Raw genomic sequence first — 17661 nt, 5'->3', positions numbered from 1 at the left:
AATAACATATTTAGTATGAAACGACCTACCAGAACACAGTCGATTTGATTTACTATGAACAAAAAGTACAACGTGTAGGAGCCAGAAAGAAACAAGGGAATGTAATGCAAGGCTACTATCAGTTTAGCTAGCGTTAGCACTCGACAGTCAGTCTTAAAACAACGTAGCTACTAAACAACCACATGAAACACAAAGTAATCCATGAACATGTTCACAAAAGATTGGTCCCCAATTCATTTGTCATATTTGGTGCACTTTACAAGGTACTAACCTGAGAAAAGAGGAAATGATTGAGACAGGCAAACGTGTGGCTTCTTCATTTAACGACTTCTCAAGATATGAGGAGACGCTGCACGCGCAAGTCCAGGGCCGCGAGGCAAAACCACAGCGCTGCACTGCCACCTACTGGGCATAGATAGGAATACACTTCAAAATAAGTTTTATTATGATTAGCAAATCACAGAAATTTGTTCTATCAAATATTCATCAAATAAACAAAAATGTGTGCGTCACACTGTCGTACTCTTTCCAGACTTTATGCTAAGCTAAACCACTGCTAGCTGTAGCTTCATAATTAACAGACAGACGTTGAGGAGTGGCATCGATCTTCTCTAAATCTCAGGAGGAAAGTGCATTTTTCAACATTGTCAAACTTGTAATGTTACAGCTGGTTGAGGTGGGTCTATTTTTTGCACTGTGTTGATAGTTTAATGTGATGCACCATCCACCATGTAAAATTATTTGTATGTGCAACATACTCTGGTGAAATAGACGGCACTGATTCAGATTCAAATTTTATTTAATTTATTTAATTTGCTTATATCTGAAGCTTGAGTCAGGTGAAAAACACAACTGGACCAAAACACTTCAAGATGCTACACACATTTATTTACTACAGGTTACATTACCTTTCATTAAGACTTCCCTTTCAAAGATGACACTATCAAGAAGTACATTAGACAGAAAACATTCAGCAGAGTTCAGTAAGAGCTTTGTATTAGGCACTAGTGCGGAGTCCTGAACTCACACTGTACAGATATTAAATATTTAAATACAAACAGCTTGCTAATGGACAAATGGAATATATTTAGCTTATGCATCTTGCGTTGTGGACAAACGGTACTGACTTCACTTGGATCTGGGACAGTTATAGATACTGCTGGGAAAAATGAAATGAGAGGACAGACTTTGTTTTTCGAGATCAAGAAGTAGTGTTGTGACCCACAAAAGTAGTGTGATGTAAATTATTTTCCAAAAAAGCTTGTTTTACTAATAAATATTATTATGCTCCGTGACTTGTCAAAATTGGGAAAATCAAGATGGCAGATGTGAGTGGTTCCAAATTGGAATGTGTAGTTCAAAGAGAAGGTCAAAATCGAGCGCGATGTTTGGCATCAGTTTGACTTCTGGTGTGTAATAGAGTCAAACTGTAGAAAAGCGGGGATATCAGCATCAAGGCTTCTTCGCCCTCCAATCAGATACTTATATTTACCTCGACGACACAGCCTACCAGTGCACACTCAAGTAACAACTTAATGCAGTCAAAAGGACATTGTTGTGCCGAGGATGCTCGATATACAACATTTGGCACACCTGATACTTCAGGAGCTACTTGATCCAAATACTTCAGAAGCCCTGAGAGGCAAGTCAGTGATTTTCTGGTGATCCATTTTCTAAGACGTGTTTCTAAGTGTTTAAGAACAAGAGAAAAAAAGGTTTTGCCCGGATAATTTTCCAAAGTTTAACTTTTTTTTGTCATTTGTGAAACAGGTGAAAAGAAAGTTTTGGCCGGTGAGTTGAAGGGACTTTTGTCTAGATTAGTGCGTGATTATTGTCATACTCGTTTTGGCCACAAGAGGCTAACATGCACCACTACCCCATGTTCTAAATAGGATTAAAAGCATTCTTTTTTTTAACTCTAAAACACGAGGTTCATATATTGTATAGTTTGTAATATAGTGTTATCAAGTTATGTACACTAAAACTCACCTGGAAGAAAACATAAATGCTTTTGGTCCTAAAACCTGTTTTCACAGATGCAAAGAAAGTAACTATTGTTCTTGGCAAAACTTTCCCCCCCCCACCTGTTTCAAACGTGGAAAGGAAAATGAAAGCAACAATTGGAAAGATTATTCTGGCATAACCTCCTTTTCTCATTTGCCTCGCAGGGCTTCTTTAAAATACTGAAGGTCCTGGATTGGAAGTATTACATTGATCACCTTAAATAATCAATATGATGTGCATGAATGTTAAACTCCGAACACCGATCAGCTGGATTTATTTTTACCGGAGAAGACGTATCACTCCGTTGATGTTGTTGGGACTAGTAGAGATACTACCGAAGATACTGTAGGAGCAAAAGCAGTAGCTCCAGGACAAACAGTTTCTGAGCTGCAGGCACTCTTTTTATATATTTATACTTCTGCGTGGCAGCTGTAGGCACGGCGCCGCCTCAAAAATGTAGCTTCCCATTGGGGCTCAATGTGGAGACAACTAGGAACTGTGATTGGTAAGTCTGGGCTTCTTGGGTTCTCGATTGAGGGCAGACGAAGTGAGGAAGCGCCAGACCCCTTGCTATTTCTCTGTTAAATATCGTATATTAAATCTGATTTGTTGCGATGCTATTTTCCTTTTACTGCATTGCGCCTTTACAGTTCAGCAATCTGAGATCGGATGGATCGGATTGGTCATTAAAGCTTGTCCGTGATTTTATTGATTTTACTGAACCAAACCTAAACTTTTAAAAACTTTTATTTGCTGTCACTAATAATAACAGAGACTTGTAACACCAGCTAGTCTGTTGGCAGCACACTGTATCAAGATGAGGGGGGCGGTGTTAAGACGTCAGCCTCAGGTTTAAGGCATAGTGGGCGACCCCCCCTCGGTCAGGGTCTTGAAGTGGACGGACAGCGACTCCTCCTCTGGGTTCGGCGGCCGCCGGTACTCCTCCCTGGTGATGAGGTAGCCCAGCAGCACCCCGAAGCACAGCAGCAGGATCCCCAAGACGTTGGCCAGCACCCCCTCAGGGGTGAACAGAGAGTAGGTTGACCTGGGGACACGGAGAGAGACGGACACAGTGAGGAAACCCCATTCACCTCCGTTGTATCGCTGTGCTGGTAGAATGCTCAGAGACAATTATCTCAAAAAAATGATTATAAAATGAACTTTTTTTTGTTTTGTTTGAATGACATGATTGAAGAAACATACTTGATGCTGAAGAGGAGTTTCTCCGTGATGCCGAGCAGGCTGCTCCCTATGGCCATAACCAGCAGCACCACACCGCAGAACCCATGGATGGGGAGGTACGAGGCTCGTAACCATGACGACGCAACAGGAAACAGGAAGAACAGCAAACCCATCACCCACTGGGGGGGGGGGGGGGGGAATGGAGGGATGAAAAGTTATTTTTTACTGTTTTAATCTATATTACACTTTGTGTGTGTTTGTGGGTTCGTATTACTCATGTTATGGGGACCTATTGATAAAACAACATTGTAGGGACTCGCCTTCTTTTTGGGGACAAAATGCAAGTCCCAATATTGTAAATCCTTATATTTTAGGGTCAAGACTTGGTTTAAGGTTCGGTTCAGGTTTAGGATAAGGCAAGTAGCCGTTATGGTTAGGGTTAGGGAAAGTCTCCAGGAAATGAATGCAAGTCAATGTAATGTCCTCTAAAGTGATAGAAACATGACTGTGTGTGAGTGTGTGTGTACCTGTACGCAGAATAAGACCATGGTAGCCATGCCGCACCAGCTGTGTAGAGAGTACATGTCTGGAATCTTTGCTGCTCTGTGGAAATCAAACACAGCTACAAAACCTACACACAGACAGAGAGAAACAATGATTAAGGCATCTTTTTCTCTCCATCTCTCTCTCTCACACAGAAATACACACTGGAATTAGCTTCTTCACATTCACAGACGCACATTCCTACGATGCCACACTAGGACCATTGTAGGCTTTTTTTTTAATTACAGAGCTTGGGGAGGGGAAAGATATTCCGAGAGAGAAAATCTGAAATCTGAGATTATAAAGTCACAAATTTTCAAGAAAAAAACCCATGCTTTACTTTAGAAGGTTGGATCAACGGAAAAAACTGTTTTCTTCTGGCTAATGGATGCCTTTATAATCTCAGAGAATATTAGAGATGTCTTTCTCATAAATCGGTGGGTATTTTCTCGTAAATTAACCACTTAAATCTCAGAGAATATCAAATTTCTTTTTCTTGTATATTTTTTCTCAGAATATTATCCCTCGCCCCAGACTCTGTAATTCGTTTTTCGTTATTGTTTTATCTACAATGACCCTCATACACCGTCGTACAGCTCTCGCTTACCTATGATGCTGATGATGAGGGCCAGCAGGTGAATGATGCCATGAAGCATCTTAACGTTCCTCTTGGTCTCATGTCTAAATACTCTGTAGACCAGGATGGCTGCAGAGAGGGGGAGAAAGAGAGAGGCGAATTTACCAATAATTCAATGAACTTCGTCTTCAGAAAACACCGTCAGCACTGTTTTTATGTGAGACGCAGCGTTTCAGTACCGGCCCTTCGCCATTGAATTCACAATGTGAAATGACACATCTTTATACAAAAGCCACAGGCTGTAACAACCAATCAAAGAGGGGAACCAAAACACAGACTCGCATATCATGATTGATTTTTAAAAAGACACAAAGAAAAACGGTCCGTCAGAAATAGATGAATACAGATAATAACATTTAAAAGAAAGTTTCCTAATACAGGATTATATGCGGAATGCAAAAGAGTGATTTTGAATGACACCAACAAATAAGTTTGACCACACTGAGAAAATTGAAAAATTTAGTGAACGGACTAATATTACACAAAATATCTCGTCAATATTTCAAGTGAAAACTATCAATTAAAGAGTGCAACATCCACAATATCCTCAACATATGGCCAGTATCTTAATGCACTAATATTGGAGACCGTTGTAACAAAAATGTAAATATATAAAGAGCAGCAGAAGGAAAACACTGTATAAAGAACCTCTTTAAATTAGTAAAAACAACGTAACTGAAAACGGGAACATGACAGTTTGCAGAGGCACTGTCTATATATTTATATATTTCCAGTAAATATGCAAGATATGCGCTATAATAATGAATGAGACATGAACATATACGAACGTTATGTGATTACAGCACATATAAAAGGTGTAAAGATGTGCCTACAGAGAGCATACATGCATTGTGTGCAGAAAGCGACCCTTTTGAGCCATTTTCTTTCATTTGGAGCAAAAGGTTAAACCGAACACAATTGTTAATTGTGTCCTTTTTAAAATCCTTTATTTAAGCTAATAAGCAGCTTTAAGCCGTTTTCAATGTGATTCAGTGCTTTCAGGGGGGCGAGCATGAAGACTGCAGTGTGTCTGATTCCAAAAAGAAACGATCACGTGACAATTATATGTGAGGTCTTTTAGAAAAGAATCTTTTCGCTATGTCCACTCTTCATGATTCAGGTGTTAAAATATAGAGAGCTGTAGACGTGACGTAATTCTGACGGCTGACTCAGGAAGTTAGTTCCCTCGACAAAAAGCCAATGAGATGTTTCCATCAGATCATTGCAGAAAATAACATCTGTGGCCAACAAATGTTTATGATACTCACATTTTCTCCAGCAACATAATCTTCACAAATGAACACCACTTTTATGATTTTTTTTGGAGCGTGAATGCAATCTGCAGAAGTAGAAAGCTAACGTTAGTCTGTAAACTTTCCTCATCTGCCGGTTGGATTTGAGACCGTTAATTCTACAAGCCCAATCGCTTTTTTTAAGATAAGCAAACTCCTCTAATTGCGTTTTATATATAAGATATTGGTTGTATTGTTTGTTTAAATAATTGCATACTGTACTTTTACTGTGACGACCATGTTTTCTGTTTATTATTTACAGTGGCGGGCCGTCAGGGCCTGCAAGGCCTTCTCTGCTGGCCTAAACAGAATCACAAAGCCATTTATATATTTTTTTAAATAATAATTATAATTTATTTTATAATTTTTCTTAAATGCACTACATGAATTATAATTCATAAAAATATTTTTCCCATCATCTTGTTTTCTCATTGCACAGCTACTGTCTTCCTCAGTTGCTCTCAGATCTCACCTCTATGTGTGTCTATGCCAGATGCCTGCAGACTCGGCTCTGCGGTCAGTGCAGATTAAAGTACATGGGGACGATATTGTTGATTGTCATAGTGTTCAACCAATCAGATCTTCAGTTTGACATGTTGGGCGTATTCTTTGACGTGCAGTGGCGGCTAGCCGCCTATAATGACGTCAGCATTGTGCAGCTCAGTGTTCATCTGTAGCTTTCCCGCGAGGTGCAGTGTGCTGTCATTGGTCAGTGGGCGAGCACGTGACTATCACGAAATTTAACAGCCCAGCTGAGGCTGATGGGTAGTGAATCACAACACGTGATTTAGGTCAACCAATCAAAATGCATTCTGACTGAGATGAGCTGCACCATGACACAAGATGCTGAGAGGAGGAAAGACACTGCAGAGAGGTGCGTTCAAGATCCATGTTGTGAAAGTAAAATGTCACTCTCTTTGGCTCGTGGCTTGTCATTAAGGAATGACAGTTCAGACCAGCTGAGAACATTATGTTTTCCTGAATTTAGGCTTTTGCATTCTCTAAATGCTCGCTCGTTATTCAAACGACTCGTACCCAACGGTTTAATACGAAGCCATACATTGTTACAGCCTTAAAAATGAGCTGTGGTATTTCAGCTGCAGGACAGCAGTGAAGGCCCAGTTATAAAATGCACGGCCTGCAACTGATTATTTATGATTGATGAGACTGTACACCACATGGCTTCATTTTTTTTTTAAAGCAAAGCAGCTAAAACATGGCATCGATATTTACATTTAAAGTTACTTCTTTTTTTTACAAGAAACATTTAAAATTCAAGAAAAAAAAAAAAAATGAAAAACAGGAAAATAGAAAACATGTTAAGACCAGACGCAACGAGGCTGTGAAGGCGGACTAGTCCGGGTGATGCCGTTTAGTCACTTGTTAGAAACTGTCTTTTCTAAGACACCTAGAAGCTTAAAAATTCACAAGACAGGTATCTACTGTTGTAGTTTATGTCTGAGACAGTCTGAGAACAAAACATTAAATTCTCTTAAGCTTGCTTGCTACATTTATCTGGCAAGCTAACCGCTAACCACGCCAACAATCGAGCCTCTTTCTATTTTCTCTGTCCGCTTTTTTTTTCAGGACTGTACATAACTTCATTCAATTGAGAACTACCGAAGAGAGAAAAAAACTCTCAAAGCTAACAAGCTTGCTAACTGTTGCAAACTGTCGACAAGAAAGCGTGTTAGCTCGGTCGCTATGGGAAAAATAAGTTCACAGTTAATTCGCTGCTGTCTCAGAACTTTAGCAGTTTATACTGAGACAAGAGAAGGTGAAAACAAAGTTGCAACACTGCTCATGAGATATATGATAGCTTTTTCCATTTTGTACTCTCGGGCTCTGTCCTCTGCTTAACGTTAAAACATTAAAATCTCTTTGGCTTGGCCACAGATATTATTTCAGGCATCTAACCAAAAACCCATTGACTTTGAGACGAAGGAACCTGAAGTGCTAAATGCTAAGTATCTGCAGCACGCTATATTTTAAGAAGCCAGAGATGCTGATTACGTGTGTATAGTATATACTGTCAAATGTATCCACATTAGCGTGGAAGTAGCCTGAGGCAACAAACAGACTTAATCACAGGGAATCAGCTTTGAGGTGTATTTTTGTGAGTGTGTGTTAGGACCCCCCCCCCCTCCCCCTGGGTATTTCCATAACCCGCCTTGTCCCCGTCTAATGTCCAGCTGACCTTTTCACTTTTATCACACTAATGCAATCCAGCTCTGCAACAGACAGCTGTGAACCAGTTGAACTAATCTGGTTACTGTCATTAGCAAAAGTACCCAAGGGCTGCAGGCACGAAGCGGAGAGCAGGAAAGACGGCGACTTTGTCTTTATTTCCAGGACCGCATAGGTCACTGGGGATTTGCTGCAGTGTGTATCATAAGACAGATCATAACTTAGCTGAGTTACAGTTTCCTCCCACATGTTCCAAGTTATCAAAGAGAAAGAAATAGAGAGGGGCAAAACACAAAAGGCTAATTGTGAAAGCACACTTTTGGACAGTCTTCATTTCAAGACCTACTATAAATTCAATTCACAGGTTCACTCTTACTCAACTCGTCAATCTTCACATCTTCATCCTCCTAAGTTACTGACTAGCTGTAAAATGTTTTAAAAGATGCCTAAAAGAAAATGTGATTGCTGTTTTGTAACAGTTTGTTTATGTATTAGTTTTCATGTCTTTCTTGTTTTAGCTGTTATATTACACACAGGCTCACTCACACTCGACACAATTACATTCTTTTTTTTTCTTCTTTTCTTTCTTTCTTTGTTTTGTTGTAATGTAATGTCTTATGCATATTTTATTTTTTCTTTGTAATTTTGTAAAATTTGAATATTATATAGGTGGAGGCTTCAAATAAGCCAAGTTGGCTTTCTGTCTCTTCCTGTACTGTGATCAATTTATTTCTGTTATGTTTGATTATTTTAAATTTTATTGTTTGAATTGTGCAAAATAAATAACTCTAAAAAATAACTCTGTTATAGCTGATAAATGGTGCTTAAATTGCCTGGTCACACCAGGAAGTGGCACAGTGAATTTCCTCCGCTCATGCTGGTGAATTATTTGGTTCTAGAGGCTTAGTGACGCTACTCACGAGGCTAGTTGGAGAACTACTGTAGCTGGCAAGTGCTAGCCGGTCGCAACAGCTCGTCACGTTACTTCCTATTTTCTCTGCCTGTCTCTTGTTTTCACGACTGTACGTCACTTCATTCAGTTGAGAACTACTGAAGAAAGGTTTTAAAGCTCACAAGCTTGCTAACTGTTGCTAATTGTCAGTTAGCTTGTTAGCTCGGTCCTTAAGGGAACAATGAGTTCAGTCATTTAGTTTTCGCTGTCTCAGAACTGTAGCAGTTTATACTGCGACAAGAGAAGGTTAAACAAAGTTACGACACTTCTAATGAGATAGAAGTTTTTTATAACTAGAACTGTTTTTGCATTGATCTGCTATGGCTTCACTCACCCCTCCATCCGACTGTGTCAGCTGCGCCCGCCTGGTGGATAAAATCACAGAGTTGGAGGGAAGAATATCCACGCTCTACAGGATCCAGTATGCCGAGAGCCTCATGGACACCATCATTTTCGGTCCATCACAGACTGACACAGCCAGCGACCGCGTGCATGAGTCCATCGCTTCCAGTCCTGCTGCCGCGGCCCCTCCTCCGGTCGCAGCTCCTGAGGCCTCCTGGCTACGGCTCGGAGCTAAGCCCAAAGCCCTGGTCAGCTCTACTCCATCACATCACGAGCCCTGGTCCCTGGTCTGTGCTCGCGGCAGCCGGAGAGGGAGACGCTCATCTCCTACACCCCATGGCTTCGATGTCCAGCTGAAGAATGGATTTGACGCCCTTGCCCTGCACGAGTTCCCTCCTCTGACTACGGACTCCCAGCTTCCTACATCATCCCAGCTGCCGCCTCGGGGGACCCACAGCCCCGGGCCCACCGACATCCCTACGCCAGTCATTCCTGAGCCCTCCTCTCGCCCCAGGACACGCCGCTCCATACCGTGCTTTACACCAGCACCGCGGCGAGCTTCGGTCGCCCGTTCTCTCAGTCCTTGCTTGTCTGCTCCGCCACCACTGGTTGAATCCTCGCCTCCATCCACGCGTATTGCACGCGCAGTGTTGCCGCCTCGTCCCCTCTTCGCCCCGACGACGCTGATAGTCGGGGACTCAATCATCAGGAACACCCGTTTCTTCAACGCGGAGACACACTGCTTCCCCGGAGCAACGGCTCCAGACATCCTGCTGACACTGCCTGGCCTGATGCGCGCCCTCCCGTCTTCCATTCGGCGAATTATCGTTCATGTGGGAATCAACGATACAGCCCTCCACCAGTCCGAGTTGACCAAGATGGATTTTACAAATCTTTTAAGCTTTTTAAACAGCTGTGGACTGTCTGTTTTTATCAGTGGTCCAAGTCCAACACTCGGCCGTGGATCACAGCGGTTCAGCAGAGTCCTCAGCCTCCACACCTGGCTCCAGGCCGCCTGCAGGACCAACAACGTGAGCTTCATTGACAATTTTAATCTGTTTTGGGGCCGCTCTTCCGCTTTTAAGAAGGATGGTATTCATTTTAACAAGCTGGGTAGCCGCCTGCTAGCGGCTAATTTACAGCATGCTGTTCATTCACATGATTGACTGTTTACACCTGGATCCCCTGTCCGCTGTCACTCTTCCTCTACGATAATTCATCAGCCGCATTCATCCCCTACAAGCAACACCAGCTCCCCCTGGCGGCATGGAGGATCTCCAGCCTCTAACGTAACTTCCACTCCACGACCCATGAGCATTCCCGTGAGAATCACAGACTCGCGCTCACGCCCTAGTTATGGTCGGTTTCGAGGTGCTGCACGAGTGATCCGTCATGTTGCACATACCCCCAAAGCTTCCTGTGCTGATGACGACACAGTGTCTTCCCCCATCAAAATGTGTCTGATTAATGCACGCTCTATAACAAACAAGGCTCACATTTTAAATGACTTGTTCACAAGTCATAATTTGGCTTTTTTATTTCTGACCGAGACCTGGCAACAGAATATGGAATGCATCCATTTCAATGAACTCTGCCCTGTGGACTGTTCTTATGTTGGGACACCGCGTCTGACAGGCCGCGGTGGAGGCCTCGCCGTGGTCTGGAAGAATCAGTTTTCCTGCCACTTGGGGAGCACAGAATCCTATGCTACTTTTGAACTACAGCTGACTAAAGTGGGCCGGCTAAAGCCATTTTACTGTTTTTTAATTTACCGACCTCCAGGTCCTGCAGGTCAGTTTTTATCAGAATTCACAGACTTTCTGACCTCTATTATCAAGCTAGACAAAGTGCTTCTGGTTGGTGATTTTAATCTGCATGTCAATGATACCACAGACTGTATAGCTACTGAGTTTCTCAATATTACTGAATCTTTTAATTTCACGCAACATGTTTCTGGCGCCACTCACAGGGGTGGTCACACCTTGGACCTTGTGTTTTCTCTGGGTCTTGATGTTGATAATACCTGTTGTGAGGACCTACTGATCAGTGACCATAAATGTATTTTCTTTGATCTTTCTGTCAATGCTGACCCCTTGTGTCTGAAACAAACATTCCACTCACGCATTATTACTCAGAGTACAGCTCATCATTTCTCTATGCACTTCTGCTGTGATATGAACACAAATCTCAATGATGTTGAACACTTGATACAGTCCTTTAATGAACATTGCACCACTTTGCTGGATAAAGTGGCACCTCTTAAGGAAAGGACCAGGGCTGCCTATAACACTACTCCGTGGATGACAGAAGCTGTGTGCAGCGTGAGACAGAAGTGTCGCAGGGCAGAGCGACTCTGGAAAGCTACTGGGCTAGAAGTGCATCGTTTATATCTCAAAGACCTCAGAGTTTCTTTTAATACCACAGTAAAGGAAGCTAGAACTGCTTATTTTGCCAACCTAATCTCTTCTTCAAAGAAAAATCCCAAGATTCTGTTTGACACAATTAGAGGAATTGTTTCACCACCTGTCTCCACTGTACCATGCTATTCTGTTGACGATTGCAACAAATTCCTGATCTATTTTAATGATAAGGTAACAGGTATTAGGTCTGGCATTCGGCCTGGGATCTGTTCGGCTACTTGTAGCTCCTCGCAATCTCCTGCTGTTATGGGCTCTTTCCAGCCTATCAGCCTTCAAGACCTGATGGACTTAATTAACAATACAAAGCCATCAACTTGCCCTCTGGATATAATTCCATCCTCTCTATTTAAGAACGTTCTGTTAACTATTGGCCCTGCAGTAACATCTATTGTCAATTCCTCATTGTCTACAGGAATTGTCCCTTCCTATTTCAAACATGCCACTATCCAGCCCATATTAAAGAAACCTAACTTAGATCCAGCTTTGCCCATGAACTACAGGCCCATATCAAAACTGCCTTTCCTGTCCAAACTTTTAGAGAAAGTGGTGGCCAAACAACTTACTGCTGCACTGGAGAGGCACAACATGTATGACAAGTTCCAGTCTGGGTTTCGTAAGCAACACTCTACTGAAACCGCTCTCCTGAGGGTTTCAAATGACATTCTCATGTGTGCTGATGCAGGTGACTGCTCTGTGTTGGTTCTTCTGGACCTCAGTTCTGCATTTGACACTGTAGACCATGACATCCTGATTAAGAGGCTACGTGATTGGGTGGGCATAACTGGCATAGCGTTAGACTGGTTTACATCTTACCTCAGTGACAGAAGTTTCAATGTCTCTGTGGGTGCTTTTGTGTCTGTTACCTCTCCACTGTCTTGTGGTGTACCGCAGGGCTCGGTTCTGGGGCCTCTGTTATTTTCACTTTATCTGTTACCTTTGGGACCGATCATAAAAAGCTATAATGTGTCCTATCACTTATATGCAGACGACATCCAACTTCATCTGTCATTCAAACCCAGCGAGGCATTCACATTAACTAGGCTCCTGGACTGTGTCAATGCCATCAGAGACTGGACGGCAGAAAACTGCCTGCAACTCAACGACTCTAAGACGGAGGTCCTAGTTATTGCTCCAGAGGAGTTTGTCCCCATGATCAGGCAGATTATTTGTCCTCTCTCCTCTGCTTCCCATTGCAACCTGCGCAATCTTGGGATTTTCTTTGATCGCTCCATGTCATTTGACCCTCATGTTAAGCAGCTGTCCAGGTCATGTTTCTTCCATCTAAGAAATATCAGTAAACTGAGATCTGTATTATCAACGCCTGAATTAGAAATGATCATACACACATTTATCTCCTCTCGCATTGACTACTGCAACTCACTTTTTACATCACTCAGTGTATCTGCTCTTAACCGTCTGCAGGTCATCCAAAATGCTGCCGCCAGATTACTCACCAGGACAAACCGACGGTCTCACATCACCCCCGTACTCCGATCTCTCCACTGGCTTCCTGTAGCATCTCGGATACACTTCAAAATTCTCACCATCACTTACAGAGCACTTCACGGTCAGGCTCCGACTTATGTAGCTGATCTACTTCGCCCCTATTCACCCGCCCGCACTCTCAGGTCAAATGCTCTAGGTCTTCTGTCAGTCCCACGCACACGATTTAAGAGCCGTGGTGACCGAGCCTTTGAGGCAGTGGCCCCGAGGCTCTGGAATGCTCTGCCTGCAACTCTACGCCTCGCAGATACTGTGGATACTTTTAAAAGCCAGCTAAAAACCCACCTGTTTAGGCTGGCGTTTGTGTAAAAGTAAACCCATGTCCTAGACCTGCTCTTAACATTTGTTTTACATTTTTATTTTATTTTTATTTTATTCTTTAACATTTTTTATTCACTCTGTGTATGTAATTTATTGACCGTAGGGTCACATTGTGTTTTTTATGCTTTTAAATGTCTGCTCTGTTAAGCACTTTGTGATAGTACTGTCTGTGAAAAGCGCTATATAAATAAAATTCATTCATTCATTCATTCATTCATTCATTCATTCATTCATTCATATACGTTAGCGTCCTCCATTTTGGACTCCTTTGCTTTTCAGAGTTCCTGTTGTTTTTTTACACATTATAAATCGTTTCTGTCAGATTGACCACAAAGCTAAAAGGTCCAAATGGTCTCCAAAGCTTTCATCATCCTCAGGGTGGCAGCGTGTATGCTAAATAAATAATAAAAAAGCATGCAAATAACCATCAAAACTAGGAGCTTTAGTTTGTGATGTGGTTATACGTTCCATAAACACACACACACACACACACACACACACAGACACAGACACAGACACAAAACCGGCATGTTCAATGATTCAAACCATTTCTGCTTATCTCTGTTTCAATCAAACTTTCTGGTTGGGGGTGGGGGACTGATGGATGTCTGGGTAGCATTAGCTTAATGCAACAGGTCAGCAACACGGCGCCCGAGGCTAAGACAGACATGCAGACACTCATAAGCAGAGACACACACCAACAGAGTGACTACAGCGTCCACGTAAAGCTGACCTCTGCTTCCAGTTTCACTCAATTTCACGAAACTTACGTGGTGTAACCATGATTACCAACTGATGTAAAACCAGCCGGGCTAATCTGACTTAACGATGTTATCCCGCAATGCAAACAAGAAAAAACAAGAGTGTAACCTTGTGTGGCCACCATAGACTATATGAAATATGGACGTAGTCTCCGTGACGCCATTTGGGATTGACTCGCTTTTGGAGCCAGCCATATCTGACATGTTTCTCGGAGGCCCCCTAATATATTTTAAAGTTGAAGCCATGGATTTTAAACTCCGACTCCAGTGTCACATCTTAAGTTGCTAATTGGACTGTAAACATCGAGCAGCGCATAGAAAAGGGAAGTCTTGTCCCGGGTATGCGCTGGCTACACTGAAAACCCTTGTCCCAATAGAGGCTTATCTGTCGTCACACATTGCCGATGGGTTCCGAGATTAGCTAATTGGTAATTGGCCCGTTGGCTACTTTGCTGTAGGTTGAAGAAATAGTTTTCTTTTCAGCCGTCTTTCATCACTGTGAAAGGATTTTGTGAGAAGAATCCACAGAAAACACCCAAACTGGATCACGGCGTGGTAGCGAACAAGGTAGCCACGCCCTAAAACATACCCTGCTTTATCGTGTATTTATATTTAAATGGGACCATAACTTACTCAATAAACATCATGCTGTCTTGAAGAAGACTTGAAACTAGCGATTGAGACCATAAACTCATGTTTACAATGTTTACTGAGGTAATACTATGAGAAGTAGTCATTTTCTCATAGACTTCTATACAATCTAACTTTTTTTTGCGACTCAAGGAGTCGCCCCCTGCTGGCCATTAGAAAGAATGCAAGTTCATGGCACTTCTGCATTGGCTTCTTGCTTGCTCCAAACTACATTGAAATGTTGTCCTGTAATGAAAGATATCCTTAAAGATGTTAAGAAAATAAATGAGATGATGAAACAGGAATGAAAATCATACCCCATACAGCACAATCTAGCAGACCTAGGTAACGTGGCCTAACCTAGGTAACTCTACATTTTCCTCGCACCGATCGGTGGCCGACTCACCGTCGCCCTGCAGGAAGACCAGCCCTAACACCATGCACAGAGGGTGCAGGTTAAACTCCAGCGCCGAGCCATCCCAGGCGAAGCCGCCGCGGAAGTGGCCCATCCACACGCCAGTCAGCACCACCGCCGCCAGACCCACCACCTGCGACGCTCCCACCAGCCACGGGAACACAGAGCGAGCATGACGCAGGGCCGCTTCATCCATGATCTGAGAAAGATTAACAGGAAGGTTACTGAGGATCTATTTTTTTTAAAAAGAAGAATTTACAATACATTGAATTATGAATCTAAGGCTGAAGTAATCCAGCTTCTTCAGCAGAAATGTAGATATGCCTTTATTTTTTTTACCCCCCTCTTTTAATGAGAGTAAGTACAAGTAGCCAAATCTACTGAGAATAACTTGAGTACTTAGCCTACTTTCAACTCAAAATCAAGTTTGACTGGTTTCAGAACAAACAATTCGCAAAAAGTACAATTAGGCCCACGGCTACTTAACCGCAGAAAACAATATCACAATCATTTTTTGAGAAAGTAATTTTCAGTGAAATACAATGCGCAGAGCCTCTTCAAAATAAAACGTATTGAGGAGACAACGCACGCACGCGCGCACACGCGCGCACACACACACACACACACACACACACACACACACACACACACACACACTGCTTTTATCTCGTTTTCCAGCAGCCGAAAAGTCCGACAATACAAACGCGACGTGGAAAGAACGCGGTAGGAAGTGACATCACTGACGGGAGTTACACAGGCACAAATTACCCAAAACCGAACGGACACCCGTCCGGCTCGCCACATCATCGCAATACGCTTTTGGTGGCAAACACCACACGGCACAGCCCGATGTAAAAGTCGTTATTATAATTATCATTCATGCAACCATACGTTAACGGGTATTGAAGGAAAAATGACAGTGACATTACAAGCCACCGTCACGTTTACGCCGTCACCTGTTACCTGTCACTTTCATTTGACTGTGTTGTTTAACTTGTGACGGTAGTTCCATTAAAAAAAAGAAGAGGGGCAAATGAGTAGGAATAATAAGGAGTCAGGTACTTACTGCGCTGTGTCTCTGCTCTGCTGAGGAAGTCCTGACTGTTTCTATCTGCAGATCCGCCTTCCTTCTCCCTCTGACCGTGCAAGACTGTGTGCGTGCGTGCAGGCGCGCGCGTTTGTTTGTGTGTTTTGGATCCCCTCCCGAACAAGCCCAACCCATGTGACAGCGGGACTAAGTAGGAAATGACAACGTGCAGTGTTATACAGCCTATTACTATTATTAGTTATTTCTTTTATCATTATATTATTATTTATTTCTTTTATCATTATCATCAATATTTTCATTATAATTTTGTATTATTATAGCCTTCTTTTAGATTGCTACGTCCTTATAAACACTGACTTTGATGCAGTGCAATTCATATATATATATATATATATACATATATATATATATATATATATATATGTACATATATATATATATGTATATATATATGTATATATATATATGTACATATATATATATATGTATATATATATATATATATATATATATATATATATATATATATATATATATACATGTACATATATATATGTATATATATATATATTATATATAATAAAGAAACACTTGAAACCATAAATAAATGTAATAATGACCAAGGGCCATTGAGTCCGACTCGTGATGAAACGTCACAATAACATCGAGAGAGAGAGAGAGAGAGAGAGAGAGAGAGAGAGAGGGGGGGGGGGGGGCTACGGGGATTGATGACTAACGGCTCCAGTGTAAAGGGTTGTTGCCTTGACAACCCTGGATGGGAGGGGAGGATGGGAGGAGAGCGAAAGGAGGATGGGAGTGTCTGTGAGTCGTGGCTGCTCAGAGGACAATCAGCGGCTGAGTGAATATGTTGCCAAGACACTGCTTATACAACACCTCAGCTCGTATCACCGCAACAACCACCACTGCTCACGAGACCACCGACACAGGAATTGGAAATTATTCTTTTTTTTAAATGAAATGATTTTTAAACAAAATATTGAGAAATAGTTGAGGAAAAAAAAATCTATATATTTACATGTATTTTTTAAGATGCCGCTTACATTTTTTTCCCTTCAAATAACTTGTGTGCACATCATGCACACTGACGGGAGTTTCAGTCCCTCCGGATTTTCCTGAAATTCTACACCACGTGTCCATAACAGCATATTGTTTGGTGATGTATGATATATTTGGGAAGCTATGCTGATATGTTTTATAAAGTTGATGTCAATGTATATTTTTGCCTCCAGAACATTTTTCTCCAGACGGGCAGTTTTCACTGTTTTTCTCAGCTCATTAAACATTAAACATGCGTCATATTTTATTTGCTGCTGTCTTGCGTGTTGCGTCTTGCTGTCTTGCGTCTGTTAAATCTGAATCTGCACCCTAACCACTGACCCTATCAGTAAACAAGTCCAAATTGT

At 42.1% G+C, this 17661-nt stretch overlaps 1 protein-coding gene across 1 annotated transcript; it reads right to left on the bottom strand.

The window, feature by feature from the left end:
• Window positions 1-866: 866 nt before the first annotated feature.
• On the bottom strand, window positions 867-16325 carry cyb561 (cytochrome b561). The gene is made up of 6 exons (XM_079281279.1): window positions 16256-16325; window positions 15181-15388; window positions 4337-4435; window positions 3714-3817; window positions 3208-3365; window positions 867-3049 (listed from the first exon to the last, which is right to left on the bottom strand). The coding sequence occupies exons 2-6, from the start codon at window positions 15383-15385 to the stop codon at window positions 2857-2859; spliced, it is 759 nt and encodes a 252-aa protein (XP_079137405.1). The 5' UTR covers window positions 15386-15388; window positions 16256-16325; the 3' UTR covers window positions 867-2856.
• Window positions 16326-17661: the final 1336 nt, after the last annotated feature.

The sequence above is a fragment of the Melanostigma gelatinosum genome, assembly GCF_949748355.1.
Source record: "Melanostigma gelatinosum genome assembly, chromosome: 13".
Taxonomy (NCBI): Eukaryota; Metazoa; Chordata; class Actinopteri; order Perciformes; family Zoarcidae; genus Melanostigma; species Melanostigma gelatinosum.
Note: the sequence above shows the minus strand (reverse complement) of the source record. Positions and strands in the feature narration are given on the sequence as shown.